This window comes from Heterodontus francisci, chromosome 3 (assembly GCF_036365525.1).
Source record: "Heterodontus francisci isolate sHetFra1 chromosome 3, sHetFra1.hap1, whole genome shotgun sequence".
NCBI classification, from domain to species: Eukaryota; Metazoa; Chordata; class Chondrichthyes; order Heterodontiformes; family Heterodontidae; genus Heterodontus; species Heterodontus francisci.
In genome coordinates, this window is record NC_090373.1 from 205,975,554 (window position 1) to 205,990,432 (window position 14,879).

General features: G+C 46.5%; 1 protein-coding gene across 6 annotated transcripts in view; it reads right to left on the reverse strand.

Annotated features, from left to right (window-relative positions):
• Positions 1-14,879, reverse strand: part of tjap1 (tight junction associated protein 1 (peripheral)) — a 593,272-nt gene that overhangs the window by 218,778 nt on the left and 359,615 nt on the right. For all 6 annotated transcript variants that reach the window (XM_068028188.1, XM_068028184.1, XM_068028169.1 and 3 more), the window contains exon 6: positions 4,329-4,395. In XM_068028188.1, coding sequence (XP_067884289.1) covers positions 4,329-4,395 — 67 coding nt within the window. The remainder of the gene's footprint in view (positions 1-4,328; positions 4,396-14,879) is intronic.

Here is a 14,879-nt window from a genome sequence, read left to right on the forward strand (position 1 = left end):
TGTTAACTCGCTGGGGGCTTTCTTGTAGTTCAGCAGTGCAATGCGCTTAGCGGCTATGACAGGTTCCAGCTCTTCAATGTGAGATTGAAACCAATCCTGCAGGTCTATGACCACTGTAAACACACCCTGCAGGTCTATGACCACTGTAAACACATCCTGCAGGTCTGCGACCATTGCAAACACATCCTGCAGGTGCGTGCACGCTTCCAGGGACACTGTCAAAGTGCCTACATTTTGAGGCAGTCCGAGGTGTCAGAACCTTTCCAGCCTATCTCCTTCCTTCAGGGATCGATCCTCGGAGGACTTGGCTACTCTTCCTGTGAGGAATCCACACACAGATGCAGAGGAGAGGTACAATGCCTGCCGTAGGACAACACGAGCCATCCATTCAGCAGGGCATTGGTCTGCTGAAGATGAGATTTAGGTGCCTAAATTAGTCCAGTGAAGCTCTTCATTATGTGCCGGCGTGGGTCTGACGTATCGTCATGGTCTGCACAACCTGGCCCTGCAGTGGGGGCGAGAGGGAGGAAGCCAATGAGCAACGAGGAAAGCCTCCTTGGATGATGAGGATGCTGAGGGGGAAGATGGGCAATCCAGGCCACATGAAGGACCCCCAGGGGCAACAGGAGAATGGCCATCAGATATGTGCAAGGGAGGCTCACAATGCCCTTATACATTGGCGTTTCCTCTGACCTTTACTACCAGTTGTACGTTGACGAATAAAGATCGACCTTTATGCAGCCATGTTATTGCCTTCCTTCCTTAAGGATGCAGTGGCTTATTGAACACATGTGCAATGTCGATCTGGTCAGGCTGCTGAGTTGACCCCTCATAGCAGGTTCCATTGCCTCCAGCCTCTTCATAGAGGCTGGGATGCAGCAAAGGCTTGACAGAAGAGAAAGGGAGAGAGTCTATGCTTAACAGAAACTATTTATAAACATTCTCAACAGAGCCTGTCAAGAAAGACACACTAACCTGTGATAACCCTGTGTTCTCTGTGCATCTCTTTATTCTCTTAGGTGAACTCCTTCACAGTGCTCCCCTTGTACAGTAAGCTGAGGTGCAGCCAGGCTGCTGACCTTGCTGCCCCATGGCTGGGGATAACCTTGGCAGTCATCCTCTGAATGCCTTAAGTCTGGAGAGCCCCAGCATGCTGAGGGCCTCAACCACAGAAGCAGTACCACCCTCTGTCGGCAGGTATGAAGGAGGGGAAGAGGAGCAGCTGCCCAGACCAGGAGCACCCTGAGAGGGGACCCCCAGCTGCAGGAGGCAGGCAGCTGGTCCTCCTCCCCAGCAAGGCAAGTGTCTGCCTCCCTGCTGACTTGAGAGTGAAGAGGACCTGGTGGTGACTCCAGTTCTCCTGTCCCCCCTCTTGCCTTGCCACTGCTGCTTTGCCCATGATCAGGACGAGGGTATCGAGGTCTGTGCGAATATCCTACAGACACTGAGTGCTCTGCTGGATGTGGCTCTCCATCAGAGCTGCCAATCTCTCAACAGAGGAGACCACTCGTGCACCAGTCAGAGACAATGCTGAGCTCAAGGCCTGGATGGACTCCTCCATTGTCCACGCTTGGGCAAGCATAGCTTCTGGCATCTCTGCCAAGTATTGCCTTAGCTCTCGCTGCAGATTCAGCATCTCCTGTGTTGCTGCTGACTCCAGAGGCTCACCATGGGCCTAGCCTCCCACAGTCCTTCGACTTTCAGAGTCCTGTGCTGTCACAGCCTTTGTCAGCTGCTGTGCTCACCAGTTTGTATGCCGAGATCTAAACTCGCAGGCAAACTCACCGAGGTGTGACTATCTGTGCTGGTGGAGGGTGTAGGGGTAGGAGGTGCAGATGGACCTTCTGAGGCTCATTCCTCCCCCTCAGAGGTGGTAGGCTCCCCTGCAGTCACAGAGGATTGACCTGCATGAGAGAGCAGAGATATGTAAGGGTCAACGGCCTCTCTTCCCACCATAGTACACACCCCTATGATGCAGACCCCTCTGTGTACCGGATGCCTGATGAACAGCATGGCTCCATTGCTGCAGGTGCAGGATTGTGTCCCATGGTGACCTTACTCACTGTCTTGGGGAGGTGCCCCTGCCTCTCTGTCTTTAATGCTCCAGTGATCCTGCAGTCCAGTCAGCTCCATCGCCTCCTCCTCTGTGCAGCATGGACAGCACACTGCCAGTCTTGGCCCACTCTCTCTGAATGCATGCTATCAACTCCTGCAGACAGAGGGAAGACAGTAGTTCATCCCCCAGGGAGATCAATCCCATTGATGGGGGCATACAGATAGTTCCTGTATGTGTGCCTTTCCAGGGACTTCAAGAGATTGCATTATGACAGGGGGTCTCCTATCAGGGCCACCTTTCCATGCTGTTGTCAGTCCTTTGGCCTTCGACTGGGGGGGTTGATTCCTCTCCTCCCAACGCACCATCCTGCTTTGTCAGATGCAATGGCTCAAGAGGATGAAGTTATTAAAAGGTAATCACTTTTTCAGCCCAGATGAGGTCGTTGAGCAGCTTGGGGCACTCAATCCATGTGTGCCGCATGACCCCACGGCTGCTGACCTCCTCTGCAATGTGGAGACAGCCCTGCTTGGTTTGGCTGCCAGGTCTCCTCCTCCCATCTCTCAGGAACCATATGACCCGCCCCTTCCTTGTAGCTTGAGGAAGGCATCAGGGAAGTGAGGAGCTGCCCTGGGTCTCCCCTCAGCCACTTCTTCAGTTTCTGCAATCAGCTCCTGCTGTCCAAGGCCTTCACAATGCAGAGCTCAATGTAGGGCTGGCAGTCCTTTAGAAATGGTGCCAGAACCCGTCAAGGTCTCACCTGACGTCGTACTCCACGCCTCTGGGCCCAACACAGACAACGCAATTGGTAAGGTGTCACTAGGCTTTATAAATAGAGGCATAGAGTACAAAAGCAAGCAAGTTATAGAGTCATAACTGTGCAGAAGGTGGCCATTCAGCCCATCGAGTTCATGCTGGCTCTCTGCAGAGCAATCCAATTAGTTCCATTACCCCGCTCTATCCTCATAGCCCTGCTGCTGAATCTTTATGGAGCATTATGGCCAATTCTGGGCACTGCATTCCAAGAAGGATGTGAAGACTTTAGAGGGGCTGCAGAAAGATTTAAGGGAAGCTGGGGTTGTTTTCCTTGGAGAAGAGAAGGTTGAGAGGAGATATGATAGAGGGGTCTAGACAGAGTAGATGGGGAGAAACTGTTCCCAATGGTGGAAGTACCAAGAACCAAAGGACACCAATTTAACGTGATTGGCAAAAGAACAATGGCAACATGAGGAAAAACTTTTTTATACAGCGAGTGGTTAAGATCTGGAATGCACTGAGTGTGTGGTGGAGGCAGATTCAATCAGGAATTGGATAATTAACTGAAGAGAAAAAATGTGCAGGGCTACAGGGAAAAGGCAGGGGAGTGGGACTGGCTGAGTTGCTCTTGCGGAGAGTCAGCATGTACACAACGGGCCGAAGGGCCTACTTCTGTGCTGTAACTATTCTAAGATTCTTAGATACTTTCAAATGGAAACTAAAGCACCTGAATGAAAAAGAAATAGAAAGATATGTGAAAAGGGTGAGATGAAGTAGATAGAATGAGAGTAGACTCATGGAGTATAACACGTGCACAGACTAGGACGGGCGAATGGCCTGTTTTTCTGTGCTGTATATTCTGTGTAACTTTTAAAAGGCAACTGGACATGTACTTGAGAGGAATAATTAGCAGGGTTATGTGGAAAGACTGGAGTGTGACACTATGGTGGACAGCTCTTTCAAAGAGCTGGCACAAGCAATGATGAACTGAATGGCCTCCCTCTGTGCTGTAAGATTCGATTCTATAGTGTTTTAGGATGTCCTGATGCTGTGAAAGGCGCTATATAAATGCAAGTTTTTTTCTTTAACCTGACGTCAGAATATCAGTGTTAGAATTATAGATTTGGCATATTACACAATGGAAAACATGCGCTCACCAACAAATTCAAAAGGTAATTTAATGCACTCAACCTTTTCCCAACACATTACCCCTCACAAAGCACTCTATTTAGGCAATGTAAACATTGAAACCAAGCAAAATGTGAACAAAACACCTTTAGGAAATCAGACTGGCATTTAACATGAAACAATATAATTTATTTCACATAATAAAGATTTAAATGACTATAGGGAACGATAACACATTATAAAACATTACGAGTGAAGATGCAATAGTACTGGATGGTACCTGTCTTATTAATGCTGATGGATAAACCTGCCTGGCCCTCAAAAGGTATCATTGCTGTTCAATGGCTGCATGCTGAAACACTGATGCCCCTTCATTGACATGGTAACTTACCAGGGCCTGCAGCTTGTCCTCCAGCTCCTGATTAGCTCGCTGGGATGCAGTGTAACTATTCTGTAATCTACAATGGGCAGAGAAAATAAAACCCACTTCAGCTTTAGCAGACATGGTGATGAATCATTGACGTAATGAGTCAGTTGTCCACTCCTCAGAAAGATGGTACAAGTACTGAAACAATTAGATAAGGCACTGTGCTGAATTAATACAGTACACACAGGAGTGAGAATGAGAACTATAAACAAGAGAAAAGCCTACAAACCATCAAATCTGATGTGAATATAGCCAAAGTCACACTTTTTTCAATACAAGGTATCTTTCATACAATAACTTGCATTTACTTCAAGCCTTTAACAAATTAAACTGGTCTAAGGCACTTCACAGATGCATTATCAAACAAAATTTGATACTGAGCTACGTCATGAGATATTAGGACAGATGGCAAAAAGCTTGGTCAAACAGGTAGGTTTTAAGGAGTATCTTAAAGGAGGAAGGAAAGATTAAGAGATGTGGAGGGCTCGGGATGGAATTCCAAAGCTTAGGGCCTTGCAGCTAAAGCAAGGCCACCACAAGTGGATTAAAATCAGGGATGCTCAAGTGGCCAGAACTGGAGGACTGCAGATATCTAAGGGTTGGAGGAGGTTACAGAGATAGGGAAAAGCGAAGCCGTGTAAGGATTTGAAAACCTGGAAGCTGAATTGCTTAACCAGAAGCAAATGTAGGTCAGTAACTACAGCTGGGAGAACTAAAATGGGTAAAAATGACTTGGATGTTATGTGCTAGCTTGGCTCAGTGATGGTGTTCTCAATACAGTCAAGTTGTACATTCAAGCTCCACTCCAGGACATCAGCAGACAGCAGATACTGTCTCTTCAGTGTAGTACTGAGTGACCGCTGCAATAATAAGGCATTATCTTTCAGATGAGGTGTTAAAGTGAGGCATTATCTGCCAGTTCAAGCAGCTGTTCAAGGTCCCATAGCCTTCCTCAAAAGAAGAGGAGAGAATTCTCCCGGTGTCTGGGCTAACATTCTTCTCCTAACCATCACCACAGAACAACTCATCATTCACTTCATTTCCTCTGTCTGATATATCCCCTGCCACATTTGCCTACATAACAATTCTTGCACTTCAAAAAATAATTCTTTGGATGTGAAACATTATCTAAATAAAAGTTTCTTCTTTAATATAAACATCCTTGGATAGATGAAGAAAGTCACTCAATCTAGCCTCTTACCCGCTCTTGATCTCTTCATTGAAACCTCCTTTGTTATCTCTTGCCCCACCCCCACCTCACTTGCTTATAACCTGTGACTTTTCTAATATTTGTCAGTTCCGATGAAGGGTCACTGACCCGAAACGTTAACTCTGCTTCTCTTTTCACAGATGCTGCCAGACCTGCTGAGTGGTTCCAGCATTTCTTGTTTTTATTTCAGATTTCCAGCATCCGCAGTATTTTGCTTTTATTTTAGTGTTTAATTCACTGCCACTTCTCTTCCAGGAATGCCTACCTTGAAGAAGTTCTGCTCTTCTCTCCGACGGGATTTTCGTTTGTCTCTTTTACCTTGTTCACCTTCATTGCTTTCTATTTCCCTCCTGGTGTTTGATAAGGTATCTACCAAAACTCGTTTTCACAGCCACATCTCCTTCCTCAGTGACTGTCTCCGGCTCCGACTTATTCCACGTGGATTCCAACTGCAGTTTCACCCATCATGCTTTGAAACCACCCAGGATCACAAGTATCTCTGAGAAATACAACGTTCCTCGGACTGCTACTCTCGCCGCATCCTGAGATCCACACTCAGTGCTATGCGCCGCCAGCACACACTGGACCTCTCTCTCCAGCAGCACCGCCTCACCTTATCTCAAAGCTGTTCTACTCCGCAGTTTCATTTCATCTTTCGTCTCATCTGACGCATTAACAAAAATCTTTTTTTCTTCCTTTCAGGTGTTAAGGAACGCAAGCTCCAGCAGCTGATGGGGACCAATGCCCCTCCAGATCCTCCTTCCGCTTCACTTCCCTCTGACCCCACCCCTTCGGATCTGACGCCTTGCCGTGTATTCACTATACCCTCTTACCTCCCCCTCTCTGATGCTGAGCGTTCTGTACTCAGCAAAAGTCTCAGTTTTATCCCCTTACGCCCCCACCTCAATGAATTTCGCGCTCGGCATGACGTTGAGCTCTTCTTCCGTCACCTCCGCCTCCGGGCTCACTTCTTTGACCAGGAGTCCTCCCCCCGATCAGCAGGCCCATTCACTTGCCTCCAGCATTCTTCCTCTACCTGGACCCCTCCCCCTGGCCTCTTACCCGCTCTTGATCTCTTCATTGAAAACTGTCGGCGAGACATTGGTCATCTCAATTTCTCTGCCCCCCTCACTCACTCTAACCTGTCCCCCTCTGAACTTGAGGCACTCCGTTCTCTCAGGTCTAACCCCGACATGGTCATCAAACCTGCAGACAAGGGTGGTGCTGTTGTCGGGTGGTGCTGTTGTCGTATGGCGTACCGAACTCTACCTTGCAGAAGCTCAACGCCAACTCACGGACACTTCTTTCTACCTCCCTCTGGACCATGACACCACCACCGAACGTCAAGCCACCGTCCAAAGGACTGTCACTGACCTCATCTCCTCTGGAGATCTTCCCTCTACAGCTTCCAACCTCATAGTCCCACAACCCCGGACAGCCCGCTTCTACCTCCTTCCCAAAATCCACAAACGGGACTGTCCTGGCAGACCCATTGTGTCAGCCTGCTCCTGCCCCACTGAACTTATTTCTTCCTATCTTGACTCTATCTTTTCTCCGCTGGTCCAGTCTCTTCCCACCTACATCCGTGACTCTTCTGACGCCCTACGTCATTTTCACAATTTCCAGTTTCCTGGTCCCAACCGCCTCCTCTTCACTATGGACGTCCAATCGCTCTACACCTCCATCCCCCACCAGGATGGTTTGAGGGCTCTCCGCTTCTTCCTGGAACAGAGGCCCAACCAGTCCCCATCCACCACCACTCTCCTCCGCCTGACTGAACTTGTTCTCACATTGAACAACTTCTCCTTCAACTCCACGCACTTCCTTCAAGTAAAAGGTGTCGCTATGGGTACCCGCATGGGTCCTAGTTATGCCTGTCTTTTTGTGGGATATGTCGAACATTCTTTGTTCCAGTCCTACTCAGGCCCCCTCCCCCAACTCTTTTTCCGGTACATTGATGACTGTATCTGTGCCGTTTCCTGCTCCCGCCTCGAACTGGAAAACTTTATCAACTTTGCTTCCAATTTCCACCCTTCTCTCACCTTTACATGGTCCATCTCTGACACTTCCCTTCCCTTCCCTTCCTCGACTTCTCTGTCTCCATCTCTGGGGATAGGTTGTCTACTAATATCCATTATAAGCCCACCGACTCCCACAGCTACCTCGACTACACTTCTTCACACCCTACCTCCTGGAAGGACTCTATTCCATTCTCCCAGTTTCTCCGTCTCCGTCTCATCTGCTCTGATGATGCTACCTTCCATGACGGTGCTTCTGATATGACCTCCTTTTTCCTCAACCGAGGATTTCCCCCCACTGTGGTTGACAGGGCCCTCAACCGTGTCCGGCCCATTCCCCGTACCTCTACCCTCACCCCTTCCCCTCCCTCCCAGAACCGTGACAGGGTTCCCCTTGTCCTCACTTTTCACCCCATCAGCCTCCGCCATTTCCGCCACCTCCAGCGTGATGCCACTACCAAACGCATCTTCCCCTCCCCTCCCCTGTCAGCATTCCGAAGGGATCATTCCCTCCGCGACACTCTGGTCCACTCCTCCATTACCCCCACTACCTCGTCCCCGTCCCATGGCACCTTCCCCTGCAATCGCAGGTGGTGTAATACCTGCCCATTTACCTCCTCTCTCCTCACTATCCCAGGCCCCAAACACTCCTTTCAGGTGAAGCAGCGATTTACTTGTACCTCTTTCAATGTAGTATACTGTATTCACTGCTCACAGTGTGGTCTCCTCTACATTGGGGAGACCAAGCGCAGACTGGGTGACCGCTTTGCGGAACATCTCCGCTCAGTCCGCAAGAAGGACCCTGAGCTTCCGGTTGCTTGCCATTTCAACACTCCCCCCTGCTCTCATGCTCACATCTCTGTCCTGGGATTGCTGCAGTGTTCCAGTGAACATCAACGCAAGCTCGAGGAACAGCATCTCATCTACCGATTAGGCACACTACAGCCTGCCGGACTGAACATTGAGTTCAATAATTTCAGAGCATGACGGACCCCATTTTACTTTCATTTTTAGTTATTTTTTCTTCCTTTTTTTTACATTCTTTTTTACATTTTTTACAATCTTTTTTTTGCATTTACTTCATTTCATCTTAGTTTGTTCAGTTTGCTTACCCACTGTTTTTTTTCAGGTTTGCACTTGCTGCTGTTCAATATTCAGTGTATTTACACCTAATCTGTACTGATGCTTTGTCTTTCAACACACCATTAACATATTGTTTGCCTTAGCTCCGTGACCTTTTGGTCAGCTATGTGGCCTGGTCCAATCCACACCTTCTCCTTTGTTATCTCTTGCCCCACCCCCACCTCACTTGCTTATAACCTGTGACTTTTCTAATATTTGTCAGTTCCGATGAAGGGTCACTGACCCGAAACGTTAACTCTGCTTCTCTTTCCACAGATGCTGCCAGACCTGCTGAGTGGTTCCAGCATTTCTTGTTTTTATATCACTCAATCTAAGGTCTGTTTCTGCAAAAAATCCATTACTCGATCCGATAATCTCTCCAATTATTCCAGAGTTTTTACTGGCAATACCCTTCCCAGAATCCATTACATGTTGATCAGTTTGTGAGGAACTTCCCGATAACAGTCGGAAATTTTCCTTTGACTCGTTTGAACTTACTATCCTATTATCTAACGAATGGTCATTGAACTGAAACGTTAACTCTGTTTCTCTCTCTGCAGATACTGCCTTAGTATTGCCAGCATTTTCTGTTTTTATTTCAGATTTCAAGCATCCTATTATCATTCTTTAGTTTGAAGCAGTGTTACAGATCCTCTTTTCTAAACTGTGTGGCATCTCATATACCTCCTTTCACCAACTACAACCACAAGCATTTAGAACATAGAAAATGGTCCAAAGTGCAGAGACACAAGGATAAGAGAACCTGAGTCAAAGTAGATAGGGTGACTGGAAGCTTGGCCAGAGATGGGTTTTAAGAAGGCTATTAGAGGAACAGAGCAAGGTGGGCAAGTGGGATTTAAGGACAAAATTCCAGAGTAGGAGCTGGGGAGTTGAAGGCAGAGTAAGTAATGAGGGGCTGAAAAGAGTTGGGGTGAGTGCACAAGAGATCAAAGTCAGTGCAATGGACTGCTTGGGATGGGATTTGTAGAGCTGGCGTAGGTCAGAGAGATGTGAAGGAATGAGGTTGAAAAGCCCAGACTTCTCCAGTCTTTCCTCAGTTTAATCCTTCAGTTCGGGATCAACATTATGGCTCTTCTCTAAGCTGTCTCCATTCACTGCTGAATGAATCAGGTCAAAAGGAAGGGGACAAAGGTTAAAAACTTATCAAAATTCTTATCCACTAGAGCGGCAGAAAAAGAAAACTCTAATGAACTTTTATCTGAAACACCATGCATCTTTATAATATCAAGTCAAGCACTCAAGGTGAATATTACAATACAGGACGATAGAAATACATTGATAAGCACACCAAATGAAGCTCAAGTTAGAAGCTCCTGTAACTACTGATGAATTGTTTTGTCGGACCAATCACCATGCTCTTGCCAGAGGAACCTCTCCAGAAAAGAACATTCTGTTCAACACAGTTTTAAAGTAGTACGCACATACGAGTTAGGAACAGGAATGGGCTACTTGGCCCCTCGAGTCTGCTCTGCCATTCAGTAAGATCATGGCTGATCTGATTGTAACCTCAACTCCACATTCCCACCTACCCCCAATAACCTTTCACCCCCTTGGTTATCAAAAATATTCAAAGACTCTGCTTCCACCGCCTTTTGAGGAAGAGTGTTCCAAAGACTCATGGCACGCTGGGACAAAACAAATTTCTCATCTCTGTGTTAAATGGGCAACCCCTTATTTTTAAACAGTAACCCCTAGTTCTAGATTCTCGGACAAGGGGAAACATCCTTTCCACATCCACCCTGTCAAGACCCCTCAGGATCTTATATGGTTCAATCAAGTCGCCTCTTACTCTTCCAAATTCCAGTGGATACAAGCCTAGCCTGTCCAACCTTTCCTCACAAGACAACCCGCCCATTCCAGATATTAGTTTAGTAAACCTTCTCTGAACTGCTTCCGATGCACTTACATCCTTCCTTAAATAAGGAGACCAATACTGTACACAGTACTCCAGATGTGGTCTCACCAATGCCCTGTATAACTGAAACAGAACCTCCCTACTTTTGTATTCAATTCCCCTCGCAATAAACAATAACAATCTATTAGCTTTCCTAATTATTTGCTGTCGCTGCATAAGAACCTTTTGCAATTCATGCACTAGGACACCCAGATCCCTCTGCATCTCTCACTATTTAGGTAATATGCTTCTTTTTTATCCTTCCTGCCAAAATGGACAATTTCACGTTTTTCCACATTATACTTCATTTGCCAGATCTTTGCCCACTCACTTAACCACTCTATTTCCCTTTACAGTCTCCTTATGTCCTCTTCACAACTTACTTTCCTACCTATCTCTGTGTCACCAGCAAATGCAGCAACCATACCTTCGGTCCCTTCATCCAAGTCATTTACATAAATTGTAAAAAGTTGAGGCCCCAGCACTGATCCTTGTGGCACACCACTTGTTACATCTTGCTAAGCAGAAAATGACCCATTTAGGCCTTCTCTCTGTTTCCTGTTAGCTATCTGTACCAACATGTTCCCCCCTACACCATGAGCTTTCATTTTCTGCAATAACCTTTGATGTGGCACCTTATCAAATCCCTTCGAGAAATCGAAGTACAGTACATCCACCGGTTCCCTTTTATCCACAGCACATGTTACTTCTTCAAAGACCTCCAATAAATTAGTTAAACATGATTTCCATTTCAGAAAACCTTAACTCTGCCTGATTACCTTGAATATTTCCAATTGCCCTACTGTAACATCTTTATTAATAGCTTCTAACATTTTCCCTATGACAGATGTTTAGTAAACTGGCCTGTAGTTTCCTGCTTTCTGTCTCCCTCCCTTTTTGAATAAAGGAGTTACATTCGTTATTTTCCAATCCAATGGAACCTGACACGAATCTGGGGAATTTTGGAAAATTAAAACCAACGTGTCGACTATCTCACTGGCCACTTCCTTTAACACCCTAGGATAAAGTCCATCAGTACTCGGGGACTTGTCAGTCCGCAGCACCAACATTTTGCTCAATACCACTTCCCCGATGACTGTAATTTTCTTGAGTTCCGCCGTCCCTTCCATTTCCTGATTTACAGCTATTTCTGGGATGTCACTTGCATCCTCTATGGTGAAGAACGATGCAAAATACCTGTTCAATTCATCTGCCATCTCCTTATTTTCCATTATTAATTCCCCAGACTCACTTTCTATCAGGCCAACACTCACTTTGTTACATCTTTTAAAAATATCTGTAGAAACCCTTATAATCTGTTTTTATATTTCTAGCTTGCTTTTACAGAATCATAGACAGTTGAAGGCACAGAAAGAGGCTACCTGGCCCATCATGTCTGTGCCAGCAGAAAAGCGATCCACCTATTCTAATTGCACCTTCTGGCATTTGGTCCATAGCCATGCAGCTTATGGCACTTGAGGTGCATATTCAGACTCCTTCTGAATGAGTTGAGGGTCTCTGCCTCAACTACCCTTTCAGGCAGTGAGTTCCGGATCCTCACCACCCTCTGGGTGAAAAAGTTTTTCCTCATTGCCCCTCTAGCTTTTCTACCAATCACTTTAAATCTATGCTCCCTCGTCATTGACCTCTCTGCTAAGGTAAATAGACCCTTCACCTCCTCTCTATCCAGGCCCCTCAAAGTTTTGTACTTTTCAATCAGATCAGGAATCTATGTGTGAAGCCAGAGGAAATGGGCGAGGTACTAAATGAGTACTTTGCATCAGTATTCACCAAAGAGAAGGACTTGATGGATGATGAGTCAAGGGAAGGGAGTGGAGATAGTCTGGGTCATGTCATTATCAAAAGGGAGGTGGTGTTGGGCGTCTTGCAAAGCATTAAGGTAGATAAGTCCCCAGGGCCTGATGGGATCTGCCCCAGAATACTGAGGGAGGCAAGGGAAGAAATTGCTGGGGCCTTGACAGAAATCTTTGTATCCTCATTGGCTACAGGTGAGGTCCCAGAGGACTGGAGAATAGCCAATGTTGTTCCTTTGTTTAAGAAGGGTAGCAAGGATAATCCAGGAAATTATAGGCTGGTGAGCCTTACGTCAGTGGTAGGGAAATTATTTGAGAGGATTCTTTGGGACAGGATTTACTCCCATTTGGAAACAAATGGACTTAATAGCGAGAGGCAGCATGGTTTTGTGAAGGGGAGGTCGTGTCTCACTAATTTGATTGAGCTTTTTGAGGAAGTGACGAAGATGATTGATGAAGGAAGGGCAGTGGATGTTATCTATATGGACTTCAGTAAAGCCTTTGACAAGGTCCCTCATGGCAGACTGATACAAAAGGTGAAGTCACACGGGATCAGAGGTGAGCTGGCAAGATGGATAAAGAACTGGCTCGGTCATAGAAGACAGAGGGTAGCAGTGGAAGGGTGATTTTCTGAATGGAGGGCTGTGACTAGTGGTGTTCCGCAGGGATCAGTGCTGGGACCTTTGCTCTTTGTAGTATATATAAATGATTTGGAGGAAAATGTAGCTGGTCTGATTAGTAAGTTTGTGGACGACACAAAGGTTGGTGGAGTTGTGGATAGTGATGAGGATTGTCAGAGGATACAGCAGGATATAGATCGGTTGGAGACTTGGGCGGAGAAATGGCAGATGGAGTTTAATCCGGACAAATGTGAGGTAATGCATTTTGGAAGATCTAATACAGGTGGGAAGTATACAGTAAATGGCAGAACCCTTAGGAGTATTGACAGGCAGAGAGATCTGGGCGTACAGGTCCACAGGTCACTGAAAGTGGCAACGCAGGTGGATAAGGTAGTCAAGAAGGCATACGGCATGCTTGCCTTCATCGGTCGGGGCACAGAGTATAAAAATTGGCAAGTCATGCTGCAGCTGTACAGAACTTTAGTTAGGCCACACTTAGAATATTGCGTGCAATTCTGGTCGCCACACTACCAGAAGGACGTGGAGGCTTTGGAGAGGGTACAGAAGAGGTTTACCAGGATGTTGCCTGGTCTGGAGGGCATTAGCTATGAGGAGAGGTTGGAAAAACTCGGATTGTTTTCACTGGAACGACGAAGGTGGAGGGGTGACATGATAGAGGTTTACAAAGTTATGAGTGGCATGGACAGAGTGGATAGTCAGAAGCTTTTTCCCAGGGTGGAAGAGTCAGTTACTCGGGGACATAGGTTTAAGGTGCGAGGGGCAAAGTTTAGAGGGGATGTGCGAGGCAAGTTCTTTACACAGAGGGTGGTGAGTGCCTGGAACTTGCTGCCGGAGGAGGTGGTGGAAGCAGGTACGATAGCGACGCTTAAGAGGCATCTTGACAAATACATGAATAGGATGGGAATAGAGGGATACGGACCCCGGAAGTGCAGAAGGTTTTAGTTTAGACAGGCATCAAGATCGGTGCAGGCCTGGAGGGCCGAATGGCCTGTTCCTGTGCTGTACTGTTCTTTGTTCCCTCAGCCTTCTCTGTTCCAAAGAGAACAACCGCAGCCTATCCAATCTTTCCTCATAGCTGTATTTTTCCAGTCCTGGCAACATCCTCGTAAATCTCCTCTATACCCTCTCTAGTGCAATTACATCTTTTTGTAATGAGGTGACCAGAACTCAAGTTGTGGCCTAACCAATGAGTTATACAGTTCCAGCATAAACTCCTGCTCTTATATTCTATACCTCGGCTAATAAAGGAAAGGATTCCATTTCTCCAATCCTCCGGCACCACACCTGTATCCAGTGAGGACTGGAAAATGATGGTCAGATCCTCTGCTATTTCCTCTCTTGCTTCTATTAACAGCCGAGGATACATTGCATCCGACCCTGGTGATTTATCAACTTTCAAGGATGCTAATCCCACTAATACTTCCTCTCCCTATGTTTATCACATCCAATACTTCACACTCTTCCTCCTTAACTGCAATATCGGCATCTTCCCCCTCTTTTGTGAAGACAGATGCAAAGTATTCATTAAGAACCATACCAATATCTTCCGCTCCTACACATAGGTTACCTTTCTTGTCTCTTATGGGCCCTACTCTCTACTTAGTTATCTTACTCTTAATGTATTGAAAAACATCTTTGGGTTCACCTTGATTTTGCTTGTCAATATTCTTTAATGCCCTCTCTTTGCTTTCCTAATTTCCTTTTTGATTTCACCCCTCCGCTTTCTATACTCCTCTCGGCTTTCTGTAGTATTGAGTTCTCGATGTCGGACATAAGCTTTCCTTTTCTGCCTTAT